This window comes from Salmo trutta, chromosome 4 (assembly GCF_901001165.1).
Source record: "Salmo trutta chromosome 4, fSalTru1.1, whole genome shotgun sequence".
Taxonomy (NCBI): Eukaryota; Metazoa; Chordata; class Actinopteri; order Salmoniformes; family Salmonidae; genus Salmo; species Salmo trutta.
The window spans coordinates 65,753,168-65,768,808 of NC_042960.1; the positions used below are offsets into that span (position 1 = coordinate 65,753,168).

Sequence of the window (15,641 nt, forward strand, 5' to 3'; positions counted from 1 at the left end):
AACATTAACTGTAAAGCTATCAGTCACTAGTGGAAACATTTACATCTGCAATTTAGTTACGTTATCTTTTTTTATGTAATTTACATCAGACAATATGTTAGTAAGTTTGAAAGTTAGCACTCCTATTAGCTTATGCTAACTAGCTAGATGGCTAGTATTTACTGCTAGTGAAGTTGCTAGCTAGTAAGTTAGCATAAACTAGCGCTAACTGGGCTAGTCATTGTCTAAATGACTGGTAGAGACACATTCATAACCATAAAGGGGTAACTAGCCCCGCCTTCCTGCTGATAGGCACCAATGCTATAGCAGCTGGCTCTGGTCTGCTTAGTTCATTGACTGTATAATACTGTGCCTTCATAAAGTATTCATACCCCTTGACTTATTCCACATTTTGTTCTGTTACAGCCTGAATTCAAAATGTATTCATATATTTTTTTTCTCTCACCCATCTACAAACAATACCCCATAATGAGATATTGAAAACATGTTTTTAGAAATTTTTGCTAATTTATAGAAAATGAAATACAGAAATATTACAGTGTATTCAGACCCCTTGACTTGTTCCACATTTTGTTACCTTACAGCCTTACCTTCCCTTTCCCTTTCTATAATTGATTAAATTCATTTTTTTCCTCATCAATCTACACACAATAACCCATAATGACTAAGAAAAAACAGGTTTTTATACATTTTTGCAAATGTATAAAATATTAAACTGAAATATCATATTTAAATACAGTACCAGTCAAAAGTTTGGACACACTTACACATTCAAGGGTGCATTATAGAATAATAGTGAAGACATCAAAACTATGAAATAGCACATATGAATCATGTGTTAAGCAAATCAAAATATATTTTATATTTAAGATTCTTCAAAGTAGCCACCCTTTGCCTTGATGACAGCTTTGCACACTCTTTGAATTCTCTCAACCAGCTTCATGAGGTAGTCACCTGGAATGCATTTCAATTAGCAGATGTGCCTTGTTAAAAGTTTATTTGTGGAATTTATTTCCTTCTTAATGCGTTTGAGCCAATCAGTTGTGTTGAGCCAATCAGTTGGTATACAAAAGGTAGCCCTATTTGGTAAACTACCAAGTCCATATTATGGCAAGAACAGCTCAAATAAGCAAAGAGAAACAACAGTCCATCCTTACTTTAAGACATGAAGGTCAGTCAATACGGAACATTTCAAGAACTTTGAAAGTTTCTTCAAGTGCAGTCGCAAAAACCATCAAGCGCTATGATGAAACTGGCTCTCATGAGAACCGCCACAGGAAAGGAAGACCCAGAGTTACCACTACTGCAGAGGATAAGTTCATTGAGGCATGAGACCCAGTATGAGACAAAAGGGTGGCTACTTTGTAAAATCTGAAATGTAAAATATATTTTGAGTTGTTTATCACTTTTTTGGGGTTCCTACATGATTCCATATGTGTTATTTCATAGTTTTGATATCTTCACTATTATCCTACAATGTAGAAAATAGTCAAAATAAAGAAAAACCCTTGAATGAGTAGGTGTGTACAAACTTTTGACTGGTACTGAATGTAGTGCCCTAGTATAGGTATTCGGACACAGACAGTATTTCCCATTTCTGCTACCACCATTAACCATATCAAACCATATCAATTAACCATATCAAAAGAACTTTAAGATTCAAGACCTGAGGATAACAATTGTTTTATAAAGATATTTATTACACAATTGTAATTTTATTGAGTAAATGTTTACAGTAGTTATGCACATGATACAAACAATTGTTTATACATTTTAATGACATGGTTTTAAAAACAACTAGAAATTGTAGTTTTACAACAAGAAAGTAAGTAAAAAAATGCACAGACTAGTGTTAAAAAATGTAGTCTAGCCTTTAAACAGAAAAAGTATCGACTATTCCAGCAGTAGTAGTACCTGGTCCCATATCGGTTTGTACTGTCTTGGTAACTCATGTATTTACATTTAAATGGTCAGTGCTAGGTGTGTCTCAGCGGTTGTGACCAAGTGGCCAGAGAAATGTGTGACCATTCTGGGCATGGTCAGGCTGTGTTCGTCCTCCACCAGTTAGGTCAGTGCGGTTGGTGTTGGTTGTGGTCAGGTCAGTTTGGTCAGTGTTGGTTGTGGTCAGGTTATTGAACCAGCAACCAGCCACTGGTTATGGTCAGAGTTAAAAGTCAGTGTTGGTTGTGGTCATTCTCCTCCACCGACCAGGTCAGTGGATATGGTCAGTGGTGGCCGGTTGCGGTCAGTGGAGGCTGGTTGTGGCCAACGGAGGCTGGTTGTAGTCAGTGGTGGCTGGTTGTGGTCAGTGGAGGCTGGTGGCTGGTTGTGGTCAGTGGAGACTGGTTGTGGTCAGTGGAGGCTGGTGGCTGGTTGTGGTCAGTGGAGGCTGGTGGCTGGTTGTGGTCAGTGGAGGCTAGTGGCTGGTTGTGGTCAGTGGTGGCTGGTTGTGGTCAGTGGAGGCTGGTGACTGGTTGTGGTCAGTGGTGGCTGGTTGTGGTCAGTGGAGGCTGGTTGTGGTCAGTGGAGGCTGGTTGTGGTCAGTGGAGGCTGGTTGTAGTCAGTGGAGGCTGGTGGCTGGTTGTGGTCAGTGGAGGCTGGTTGTGGTCAGTGGAGGCTGGTTGTGGTCAGTGGAGTCTGGTTGTGGTCAGTGGTGGCTGGTGACCGGTTGGGGTTAGTGGTGGCTGGTTGGGGTCAGTAGAGGCTGGTTGTAGTCAGTGGTGGCTAGTTGTGGTCAGTGGTGGCTAGTTGTGGTCAGTGGAGGCTGGTTGTGGTCAGTGGAGGCTGGTGGCCGGTTGTGGTCAGTGGTGGCTCGTGGCTGGTTGTGGTCAGTGGAGGCTGGTGGCTGGTTGTGGTCAGTGGAGGCTGGTTGTGGTCAGTGGAGGCTGGTTGTGGTCAGTGGAGGCTGGTTGTGGTCAGTGGTGGCTTGTTGTGGTCAGTGGCAGCAGGTTGTGGTCAGTGGAGGCTGCTTGTGTCATTCTGGGTGTGAGCCTCATGGTCAGGCTGTGTTCATGTTTATTCTCAACAGGTTGCTGTGACCTGGTTGTTGATCAGGACAGGTTATATTGGTTGTAGGGGTCAGTAGTGATTGTGGTGGTGGTCAGTAGTGGTTGTTGTCAGTAGTGATTGTGGTGGTGGTCAGTAGTGGTTGTTGTCAGTAGTGATTGTGGTCAGTAGTGGTTGTGGTCAGTAGTGATTGTGCTCAGTGGTGGTTGTTGTCAGTAGTGGTTGTTGTCAGTAGTGGTTGTGGTCAGTAGTGGTTGTGGTCAGTAGTGGTTGTGGTCAGTAGTGATTGTGGTCAGTAGTGATTGTGCTCAGTAGTGGTTGTGGTCAGTAGTGGTTGTGGTCAGTAGTGGTTGTGGTCAGTAGTGGTTGTGGTTGTGGTCAGTAGTGGTTGTGGTCAGTAGTGGTTGTGGTCAGTAGTGGTTGTGGTCAGTAGTGGTTGTGGTTAGGTTGTGGTCATCTGTCTTGGTATGAACCTCATTGCCAGACTGTGTTCATCCTCCACGGGTTGCTGTGACAGGTTGTTTGTCTGCCTGATGCTGCTCAGTGTGTTGCCATGACGAGGACACACCGTGTACCGTGACAACAGCGTCACCAGGACGGCCTTCATCATCATCATGGCGATGTGTTTACCCACACAGGAGCGGGGGCCACAGCCGAACGGCTGGAAAAAACGACTGGGCACCTGATGGAAAGAGGAGAGGTCAACCATAGCCTGGTACCAGATCGGTTTGTACTGTCTTGTCAACTCCTACAGTCGTTATAATGTTCGGCATGAATCAAAGGAGTTGGCAAGACGACGCAAACAGATCTGGAACCAGGTAAACCACACGCTACTTCTGAATAATTTCACAGACTTGTCCATCAATTATGACAACACATCAGTTTGCAATACAATGCTTTTAAGCAATTAGGACCACCCCAACTCCCACTTACAGTTTTATCAAAGTTTTCCAAGCTGAATTCGTTGGGTTTGGGGAAGAACTCAGTTTTGTGCATGAGCCCTATGTTGAGGATGATGTTGGTTCCCTTGGAAACCTTAGTCCCATCAATGATGTCATCTTCCAGCGCCTTCCTCATGGTGAAGTCTACCACAGGATGGAACCTCATGGACTCATTGATAAAACTCTGCAGCACTCTGAAGTTCTGGAAGTCAACTGTCATTACATCCTTCTCTCCTGTGGATAGAAGTGAACAGGAGATTGTCAGCATGTTGTGCCTAAAGGTTTGTCATCTGTGAGATATTTGTCTCAATTATTAGTCAAGGGTGGCTCAGTGAGTAAGAGTATGGTGCCAGCAAGATTGTTCAAGTCCCGCAGAGATCATTAACACATACTAAAAACAGATGCACTCACGGTACTGTAAGTTGCTGTCGCTTTGGATAAAATCGTCTGCTATGTGGCATATATCATATATTATTAGAAATTCCACCTAATCGTTGAAACCCCCTTTATTTGAAAGGTGTGATCATAGTCACCTATGAGAGTGCTGATCTCCTCTACAATCCTCATCTCCACCTCAGGGTTCTGCTTCAGCAGCATGAGCATGAAGAACAGACTGATGGACAGAGTGTCTGGGGCTGCTATCACCATCTCCAACACACACTGTCTCACGTCGTCCGCCGACAGCTCTCCATGGTTCTGGTCAACACACACACACACACACACACACACACACAGAGAGTATAAGATCGACAGGTTTCTCTTAGTGACACCCTATACAATGATATGATTGATGTATGATCAGCAGAACAGACCTGGGCAAAGATGAGTTCTGAGGTGAAGTCAATATCATCATCCAGTTTTTCAGATTCACTGATAATTCTTCTTTTGGTTTCAATAAGGCTTTCCATCACGTCCTGTAGATCCTTGCTAGAAACACTTGATTAAAACTATACACCTTCATTTACGCAAACCCCCCGAAGAGTGACCACCACCAATGTAAACATTAGAGACATTGGAGACTTTAAGTGCATGTGTGAACTTACGCTGCTTGTTGGTGCCTCTTGTACATCCATCCACATTTGAAGAAGATATCAGGCTTGATCAGAACCGTTTGCCAGGTGTCAAAGTAGTGTTGAATCTTCAATAGCAGCTCTTTCTCTGAGTTACATAAAGTACAAGGCACACAGTCAAAGCTTGGCATAATCCAATGTGTTAAGGATGTCCATTTACAATACATTGAAAGTAGTGTCATTTAGCAGACTCTCTTATCCAGAGCCACTTACAGTAGTGAGTCATTTAGCAGACGATCTTATCCAGAGCCACTTACAGTAGTGAGTCATTTAGCAGACGCTCTTAGCCAGAGCCACTTACAGTAGTGAGTCATTTAGCAGATGCTCTTATCCAGAACCACTTACAGTTAATGTATTCATCTTAAGATAGCCAGGTGGGACAACCACATATCACAGTCATTGTATGTACACTTTTCCTCAATAAAGTAGCTATCAGCAAATTCAGAGCTAGTAAAGGGGTGGGGGGGATTGATGTGAGAAGGGGGTGGGATGGTGTGGTATTATTTAAGATACTCTGTGAAGAAGTAGGGTTTCAGATGTTTCCGGAAGATGGGAAGGGACTCTGCTGTCCTAGCTTCAGGGGGAAGCTGGTTCCACCATTGGGGTGCCAGGACAGAGAAGAGACGTCCCCACATGCATATAGGCACATCCACACAGACAAACCCCTCCCCCCGCACACACACCCAGCCACTGACCGTTGAGAGGCACCCTGAGGAACAGTTTGTTAGAAATGTCCACTACGATGCATCTCAGCAGGTTGAGAACATCTACGTGTCCAGAGGGGTCAGTCATCTCCTGCAGACGCTCCAGGTGCCTGTCTGTAGCACTCACACAGATCCCTACTGTCCGCTGCAGACCAGGCCCTGTCAGAGCTGACACACACCACACCAAGGATGGGCTCAATTCCATTTCAATTCAGACAATTCAGGAACAATTCCATTGACTGAATTGAAATCACCCTGAACAATTAATAAAATGGCCACCGGACTATTTATATTAAATAGTAACTGCAAAACACCAGTCTGAATGTCAACAGTGAAGAGGCGTCTCCGGGATGCTGGCCTTCTAGGCAGAGTTGCAAAGAAAAAGCCATATCTCAGACTGGCCAATAAAAATAAAAGATTAAGATGGGCAAAAGAACACAGACACTAGACAGAGGAACTCTGCCTAGAAGGACAGCATCCCGGAGTCGCCTCTTCACTGTTGACGTTGAGGCTGATATTTTACGGGTACTATTTAATGAAGCTGCCAGTTGAGGACTTGTGAGGCATCTGTTTCTCAAACTAGACTCTAATGTACTTGTCCTCTTGCTCAGTTGTGCACCGGGGCCTCCCACTCCTCTTTCTATTCTGGTTAGAGCCAGTTTGCGCTGTTCTGTGAAGGGAGTAGTATACAGTGTTGTACGAGATCTTCAGTTTCTTGGCAATTTCTCGCATGGAATAGCCTTCATTTCTCAGAACAAGAATAGACTTGTGAGTTTCAGAAGAAAGCTCTTTGTTTCTGGACATTTTGAGCCTGTAATCAAACCCACAAATGCTGATGCTCCAGATACTCAACTACACAGTCTAAAGAAGGCCAGTTTCATTGCTTCTTTAATCAGTAAAATAGTTTTCAGCTGTGCTAACATAATTGCAAAAGGGTTTTTTAATGATCAATTAGCTTTTTAAAATGATAAACTTGGATTAACACAACGTGCCATTGGAACACAGGAGTGATGGTTGCTGATAATGGGCTTCTGTATGCCTATGTAGATATTCCATAAAAATCAGCCGTTTCCAGCTACATTAGTCATTTACAACATTAACAATGTCTAAACTGTATTTCTGATCAATTTGATGTTATTTTAATGGACAAAAAATGTGCTTTTCTTTCAAAAACAAGGACATTTCTAAGTGACCCCAAACTTTTGAACGGTAGTGTATATACCAACACTTAGGTTGGAGTCATTAAAACTAGTTTTTCAACCACTCCACTCATTTCTTTTTAACAACCACTCCACTTTTGTGGATATATGGAAGCAATATCTCAACATCAGTCAGGAAGTTAACTTCACTAGGGTTGGGGGCAGCATTCGGAATTTTGGATGAAAAGCGTGCCCATAGTAAACTGCCTGCTACTCAGGCCTAGAAGCTAGGATATGCATATAATTGGTAGATTTGGATAGAAAACACTCAAGTTTCCAAAACTGTTAAAATAATGTCTGTGAGTACAGTGAGGGAAAAAAGTATTTGATCCCCTGCTGATTTTGTACGTTTGCCCACTGACAAAGAAATGATCAGTCTATAATTTTAATGGTAGGTTTATTTGAACAGTGAGAGACAGAATAACAACCAAAAAATCCAGAAAAACGCATGTCAAAAATTTTATAAAATGATTTGCATTTTGAATTCTCAGCTGCAAGATAAGGTCAGTTATCTTTATTCATTAGTTTGGGGTTAAATTCTAAACTTACTAAAAATTTACTTAGAATGGACTGAATTAAATTCCTATAAAGCATTGGTCAAGATAAATGTGAGGGAGGATTTTAACTGTTAACCTGTTGGGGCTAGGGGGCAGTATTTGCACAGCTGGATAAAAAAACGTACCCGATTTAAACTGGTTACTACTCTTGCCCAGAAACGAGAATATGCATATAATTAGTAGATTTGGATAGAAAACATTCTAAAGTTTCTAAAACTGTTTGAATGGTGTCTGTGAGTATAACAGAACTCATATGGCAGGCCAAAACCTGAGAAGATTCCATACTGGAAGTGCCCTGTCTGACAATTTGTTGTCCTTCTGTTGCATCTCTATCAACATTACAGCATCTGTGCTGTAACGTGACACTTTCTAAGGCTTCCATTGGCTCTCTAAAGGCGCCAGAAAGTGTAATGGGGTGTCTGCAGTCTCTGGGCTAAATACAGCAGCTCTGTTTGTGAGTGGTCAGGCTGGGAACAGTGACACTGGAGATGCGCGTTCATGAGAATGAAACATTTTTTTATTTCAGCCTTTGAATGAATACAATGTCGCCCGGTTGGAATATTATCGCTATTTTATGAGAAAAATCGCAAAAAAAAGATTTTAAACAGCGTTTGACATGCTTCGAAGTACGGTAATGGAATATTTTGAATTTATTTGTCACGAAATGCACTCGCGCTCGCGCGTCACCCTTCGGATACTGACCTGAACGCACGAACAAAACTGAGGTATTTTAATATAACTATGGATTATTTGGAACCAAAACAACATTTGTTGTTGAAGTAGAAGTCCTGGGAGTGCATTCTGACGAAGAACAGCAAAGGTAATCCAATTTTTCTTATAGTAAATCTGAGTTTGGTGAGGGCCAAACTTGATGAGTGTCAAATTAGCTAGCCGTGATGGCCGGGCTATGTACTCAGAATATTGCAAAATGTGCTTTCGCCGAAAAGCTATTTTAAAATCTGACACCGCGATTTCATAAAGGAGTTCTGGCCTGCCATATGAGTTCTGTTATACACACAGACACCATTCAAACAGTTTTAGAAACTTTAGGGTGTTTTCTATCCAAATAAAATAGTTATATGCATATTCTAGTTTCTGGAAAAGAGTAGTAACCAGTTTAAATCGGGTACGTTTTTTATCCGGCCGTGTGTAAAAAGCTGTTTTTTGATATAAATATGAACTTGATTGAATAAAACATGCATGTATTGTATAACATAATGTCCTAGGAGTGTCATCTGATGAAGATCATCAAAGGTTAGTGCTGCATTTAGCTGTGGTTTTGGTTTTTGTGACATATATGCTTGCTTTGAAAATGGCTGTGTGATTATTTTTGGCAGGGTACTCTCCTGACATAATCTAATGTTTTGCTTTCGCTGTAAAGCCTTTCTGAAATCGGACAATGTGGTTAGATTAACGAGAGTCTTGTCTTTAAAATGGTGTAAAATAGTCATATGTTTGAGAAATTGAAGTTATAGCATTTTTGAGGTATTTGTATTTCGCGCCACACGATTCCACTGGCTGTTGACTAGGTGGGACGCAAACGTCCTACCTTGCCCAGGGAGGTTAAAAGGGGAATGAATGCTTAGTTGGTTTCAGGACCTAAGGTGTTAGACACTGAACCATTGCCCAGAAATTATTCGGCAGAGCAGGCCAAAATAGTAGCATTAACTAGAGCCGGCATAATAAGAAAGGAGAGAAAAGTTACTATTTACACAGACAAGCACATAGGCATTTAAAACCATACAGCACCGATAAATCTTAAAGAAGATAAGACACTTGACAGAGAATTGTTACAGGATAGCCAAGAAAGAATGCCTCAGTGAGAATTTTACATGTGGAAAATGAAAGGGGCAATCCTACAAGAGAAGGTCTGATATTAGGATAATTTACTAATCTTGCCAGACACTGTTTAGATATGCAGCAATATTGACACATGGGCGGAGCCAGGTGTCAACAGGGAGGAAGAATGGTAGAGCAGGTAAGGAAACACTGCAGGTTAGGAAAGACTTAGTGGCCTAGAGGATAATTACTTTAAAAAAAAAATTGTAGAATATCCATTCCAACATTTGGAAATGGCTCCGTTTCTTTTAACCATGAGGAGCCAATGTTTAATGAGACCGTTTTCAATGTTTAGATTGACTGTTCCTTTCATGATAATTATGATGAAAATCCTGAAACGAAGTGTCATAATTGGAGATAGGCCCAGGACAGTCATTGATGATTTGGTTAATCCTTGTATCACAATTATGTTTCCATATAGCATTTGATAATCAATGTGAATTATTTAGTCATTTAAGGGTGGAATGATAAGGAAATTATATAATAAAGGTAAATGAATAAAGACTCCCTCCCTGAAACGTAATGGATTAGTAATTAGTAGATATGTAGTGTGTGTGATGAATAATTAAAGTACTGAACGTAAGTCCCATAAGGTCTAGTAGAAGAGAAATGTGTGTGTGTTAGTGGGCCTAAGGGAACTGTAGACATGTGTGTGTGACCCGACCTGAAGAGGCTTGGAAGAAACAGAGAGTAACCTTCAAGGTCCCCCTAATCTTGGGGGAAAGGAACAGGCAGCGCTGGATAGTGATTAACAGTGGTGAGAAGTCCGAGGAGGGATACTATTCACCTACTGTTCGTGTGTATGGATGTGCGTAGGATATCTACTGTTTGTGTGGAGGTATGTGCGTAAGCGGGGAGGGAGCATAAAATGAACTTCTTTGTGTAATGTACTTCAGAACGTTCTCTGAATAAACTGTACAGACCTTTTGCAGAAAGCTGAGTCCTTGCCTAATTATTCTTTACCCAGTGTCTTACAAACCTTGGGGATTAGTCAAGGCTTATTGATTGTTAATTATTATCATTGGGATTCAAAAATTCCCGTGACAATATGGCAGGCGAAAACCTTAGAAAAATCCATCCAGAAAGTACTATTATTTTGAAAGGCTGTTTTTCCATTGAAAGCCTATCCACCATACAAAGACTTAGGACCCAGTTCACAATCTTTATGGCTTCTTCTACATGTGGCCAGTCTTTAGGCATTGTTTCAGGCTTTTACTCTGAAAATGAGGGAGATACAGCACTTTCAATGAGTGGACAGTGGAAATTTCCAGACATGACTCCAGCGCGCCATCGGGAGTGCGCCTTTCTTGTTTCTCCTTTTCTATTGACGAAGCTTTTGTCCGGTTGAAATATTATTGATTATTTATGACAAAAACAACCTGAGGATTGATTTTAAACATCGTTTGACATGTTTCTACAAACTTTTATTGTACTTTTTAGATTTTTCGTCTGTCTGTTGTGACCGCGCTTTGTTCCAATGGATAGTTGAACAAAACGCACCAACAAAACGGAGGTTTTTGGACATAAAGAGGGACTTATCGAACAAAACTAACATTTATTGTGTAACATGGAGTCTTCAGAGTGCAACCATATGAAGATCCTCAAAGGTAAGTGATACATTTTATCGCTATTTCTGACTTACTCCTCTTCTTGGCTGCTAACTGTTTGCAATGATTTGTCTGCTGGGCGCTGTTCTCAGATAATCACATGGTTTGCTTTAGCCGTAAAGCCTTTTTGAAATATGACACCAGCTTAAAGTTTATCTTTAAGCTGGTGTATAACATTTGTATCTTTTATGTATGTTTATTATGAGAATTCCTGTTTTGTTGAGTTTCACGCTCTGCAATTTCACCGGATGTTGTTTGAGACAGCGGATTATTGAACAAAACGTGCTAACAAAACGGAGGTTTTTGGATATAAACATGGACTTTATCGAACAAAACAAACATTTATTGAGTAAATGGGATTCTTGTGAGTGCAAACATATGAAGCTCATCAAAGGTAAGTGATTAATTTGATCACTATTTCTGACTTGTGTAACTCCTCTACTTGGCTGGTTACTGTTTGTAATGATTTGTCTGCTGGGCGCTGTTCTAAGATAATCACATGGTATGCTTTCACCGTAAAGCCTTTTTGAAATCTGACACTGTGGTTGGATTAACAAGAAGTTTATCTTTAAACCCATGTATAACACTTGTATATTTCATGAATTTTTATAATGAGTATTTCTGTTTTTGAATTTGGCGCTCTGCAATTTCACTGGATGCTAGCGTCCCAAACCCCCTAGTGAGGTTAAAGCTTGGTCGCAAATGGGTCTTCCAAATGAACAATAACCCCATGCATTCTTCCAAAGTTGTGGCAAAATGGCTTAAGAACAACAAAGTCAAGGTATTCAAATGGCCATCACAAAGCTCTGACCTCAATCCCATAGAACATTTGTGGGCAAAACTGAAAAAGCGTGTGCGCAAGGAGGCCTACAAACCTGACTCAGTTACACCAGCTTTGTCAAGAGGAATGGGCCAAAATTCATCCAACTTATTGTGGGAAGCTTGTGGAAGGCTACCCGAAACTTTTGACCCAAGCTAAACAATTTAAAGGCAATGCTACCAAATACTAATCGAGTGTATGTAAACTTCTGACCCACTAGGAATGTGATGAAAGAAATAAAATCTGAAATAAATCATTCTCTCTACTATTATTCTGACATTTCACATTCTCAAAATAAAGTGGTGATCCTAACTGACCTAAGACAGGGAATTTTTACTAGGATTAAATGTCAGGAATTGTGAAAAACTAAGTTTAACTTTATTTGGCTAAGGTGTATGTAAACTTCCGACTTCAACTGTATACAGTGCATGTACAAATTACCTCGACTAACCTGTACCCCCTGTATATAGCCTCATTATTGTTATTTTATTGTGTTACTTTGTATTATTTTTTACTTTACTTTATTTGGTAAATAATTTCTTAACTCTTTCTTTAACTGCATTGTTGGTTAAGGGCTTGTAAGTAAGCATTTCACGGTAAGGTCTACACCTGTTGTATTCGGCGCATGTGATTAATAAAGTTTGATTTGATTTGAAATGGAATTGATCCCAACCCTGCACCAGACCAGAACATAAATTAATTTGACATCTAGTAAGAGTGGGTTAGTGTTAGTGAGTTAGATAATCATGTTAAATAAACTTAAAGTCTGTTGTATACCTTTCACAAAATATGTCCTCACGTTTTTCCAGAGTGGGATGTCGCTGTTGAAGATGATACCTCTCCCATCCATCCCGATACACTGCAGTCCCTGTTTACTGGCAAACCGGGCTGTGTAGTGGGCACTCTTCAGGACATGGTAGACAGCAGAGGACCTGCAGCAAGAGTAAGAGACCAAGAGTATAATAAATAGAGAGTCTCAAAGGAGTAGTGCTGATCTTGGATCAGTTTTTACTTTTCAATTATAATAAATGGACATGGGAGGTAGCTGATCTTAGAATCTCTTCCCGTTGATCCAGAAATTACTTGCTAAGAATGAGAGTCTCTTCTCCGTTGATCCAGACCCGAACCATACTCCCATATCTCTTGTTGTAGTAGTTACAGGCTGTTCCTATCCCGCTCCAGATGAACCTAGAGTAGGACAGGATTGGACCCAGACCAGCCCAGAAGAAAGGACCTGCCATAGAGGTACGTACAGTAGAGACGCAGGTTAGTACAGGATTGCTACTTGCCACCTTCTTACAGTAATAACCGTTATATTAGATGAATAGCCAATGTCTTTCTAGTTAACTATTAACTAACTTTTATGAGATATTAGAGATACAATTCCAAAATGTATTAAACCTCAAAAGGTTTAATCTTCAAATGATCAAACAAAAAGACATTATGACATTTCATATTACACGGTAGTGATAGTTGTTAGACGGAGAGAGAGTGGCTGTATTTTCCCCGTAGACACATTCACACATCATTCATACATCATTGGTCTTACCTGGTATGTGTGAGGTATTAGTGAGGCACCAGGTCGTGATGAGCAGGAGACAGAGCAGCAGCAGCAGCAGCAGCAGGGCTTCAGACATGCTAGTGTCGTCCACTATACTGGTAGCCGTTACAGTGAGGAGGTCTGGAGGCTGCTGTGTTATGATGACAGCTGGAGCACTCTGCTATTAATTAGTCTCCTTCCAAGTATTATCTCCCCAGGGAAAAGGTCTTCTGACTTACTTCAAGGAGACTACCTGGTTAAATATTTTAAAAAGTAAAACATGTCCCACTGGTTTGCACCTCACCGAAGTAGGTGTCGCTTATCTATTGGGACAGCCGAAGAAAAAAGGCTTCTAAGAGACTACTGTATATGTATTGAATCACCCTGAATTTCCAGAACCAAATTACACCCTATTCCCTATGTAGTGTACACTTTTTTAAATACCAGAGCCCTATAGGTCCTGGTTAAAAGTAGTGCACTAAATAGGGAATAGGGTGCCATTTGGGAGGTAGACAGGGTGATTCAAATTGTCAAAACAAAATAGGGGAGCCTTAAACTCCGTGACAACCCTTGCTCTCTTTTCATCCCCTTTTTAATATTTCTCCTGTCCTTGTCCTATGGGGTTGGTACAACATGTGAACACGGTAACAAGGTAACCATAACACACCCACGGAAAGCTTTTCAAGTTGACCAGTTGTACTATTGCATGTACAGTTCCAGATGTCTTACCAAGGCTAGATTTATTAAATTAGACATCAAAGATATTGTATTAGAACCTTCTGAAACCAGAGGGAAGGCTGAGGTGTTTGTCATTTTATCAGAATGTACTAATGCTGTTGTTTCTTTATATATTGGAGAAACTTGGTCAGCTTTGTTCTCGTCATCGTCCCCTCTAGAAGACAAGTTTTTTTTTGCTGTAACATTGTATAATACAGATTTTTATATTTTTTTATGTTTAAAATTGTACAAATTTCAATGATATTTCTTATTCTGTTATAGGCCTCTTTTCAAGAATATCCCTCTTGACACTTCTTCTTCCACAGAGAGAAAACAATTCCCTCCAGTTAATTAGACATACAGACAAAAAGTTCCCCCTATTTATAGAATTGTCATTATGTAGGAAAAGGATAATACTCACCGCTCTCATCCTGGACTGCCCAGAGTAGTCTGCCTCTAGCCTGGCTACAGTTTGTGTCCGTCTCCTGTATAGCCACTGCTGTGCCTCTGTTTCTTCTCCTGGTTGGTTTTAAAGATGATCAGCGTTCTTTTATCTGATAAATCCCAGGCATCCAAGCTTTTGAATATCAACTTACCGGTTGCTTGGTTACACTACCAATTTAGGCCCTCAAGGCCCTCTCACCAAAACACTGCCAAAGCAAAACAATAGAGCTATAGTGAAGGGCCTGGCTACCTTTTAACTGGAAAAGTATACCCCAAAAGGAACAAAAAAAGACTTAATGTTGGAGATTATAGAGTAGACCTGGTCTCTCAAGTATGACCGTAGGTCTTTCATTTTGATTGAAACAGGCTCACTTAACCTTCAACAGAAAGCAAACCACCGTATAATTCATCATCTGAAGAAAGAAATAAATTAAACAGGTCAGACTGACCCAGCTAATTTGAGGATAAGAATAGGGCTTTTATCCAGCAAACTTACAACAGAAGAAATCTTAAGAATACATTTGCCCCTGTCTGTCAATAAGTTGGAGAAGGGAAAGCCCTAGTCAGTTGTACAACTGAATGCATCTTGTGCATTTAACCCAAAACCTGTCGGTCAGAAAGGTGCCAGGGGCTGTCTTTCAGCACCCAGAGAACAGTGGGTTAACTGCCTTGCTCATTGGCAGAACTACAGATTTTTACCTTGTCAGCTCAGGGATTTGATCCAGCAACCTTTCAGTTACAGGCCCAGTGCTCTAACCACTAGGCTACCTAGTGGTTATATGTTGATAGTTACTCAGCGGTGATATACAAGCTATATACAGCAGGGCACAGAGACACTCAATTGAAAGTAAAACACAGTTAAACAGAGAGCGAGAGAGACAGAGAGAGAGCCATGTAGTCTAACCTGCAGGGTCATTCCAGTTCACACCCTCTGAATGCCTGATTCTGTCACTGATTAAGACATGGTCTTAATGATGCTGGAGGCTTTTGTGTCATGGCCAGACATGGCACAATGGTGGAGAGGAAAAGGGTATTTGGCATCTTCCTGGTTGCCATAGAGACTAGGCATCAACTTAGAAAGGGAGAGGGCTTCTTGAGAGAATACACTTAAGAATGTTCCTATAATTCTTGGCCCGTATTCCCAAAGCGTCTCAAAGGTAGGAGTGCTGATATAATCGTATTTAATATAATCTGAGG

General features: G+C 40.9%; 1 protein-coding gene across 4 annotated transcripts; it reads right to left on the reverse strand.

Annotated features, from left to right (window-relative positions):
- Window positions 1–1,667: 1,667 nt before the first annotated feature.
- On the reverse strand, window positions 1,668–14,523 carry cyp19a1b (cytochrome P450, family 19, subfamily A, polypeptide 1b). Of its 4 annotated transcripts, none has more exons than XM_029751836.1 (10): window positions 14,422–14,523; window positions 13,293–13,451; window positions 12,827–12,977; window positions 12,521–12,675; window positions 5,713–5,889; window positions 4,991–5,105; window positions 4,760–4,883; window positions 4,481–4,643; window positions 3,940–4,181; window positions 1,668–3,688 (listed from the first exon to the last, which is right to left on the reverse strand). In XM_029751836.1, the coding sequence occupies exons 2-10, from the start codon at window positions 13,378–13,380 to the stop codon at window positions 3,449–3,451; spliced, it is 1,455 nt and encodes a 484-aa protein (XP_029607696.1). In that variant the 5' UTR covers window positions 13,381–13,451; window positions 14,422–14,523; the 3' UTR covers window positions 1,668–3,448. The 4 variants fall into 4 exon arrangements, with proteins under 4 accessions (XP_029607696.1, XP_029607693.1, XP_029607694.1 ...); XM_029751833.1 differs by having other exon boundaries at window positions 13,293–13,536; XM_029751834.1 differs by having other exon boundaries at window positions 13,293–13,532; window positions 14,422–14,515.
- Between the last annotated feature and the right edge of the window lie 1,118 nt (window positions 14,524–15,641).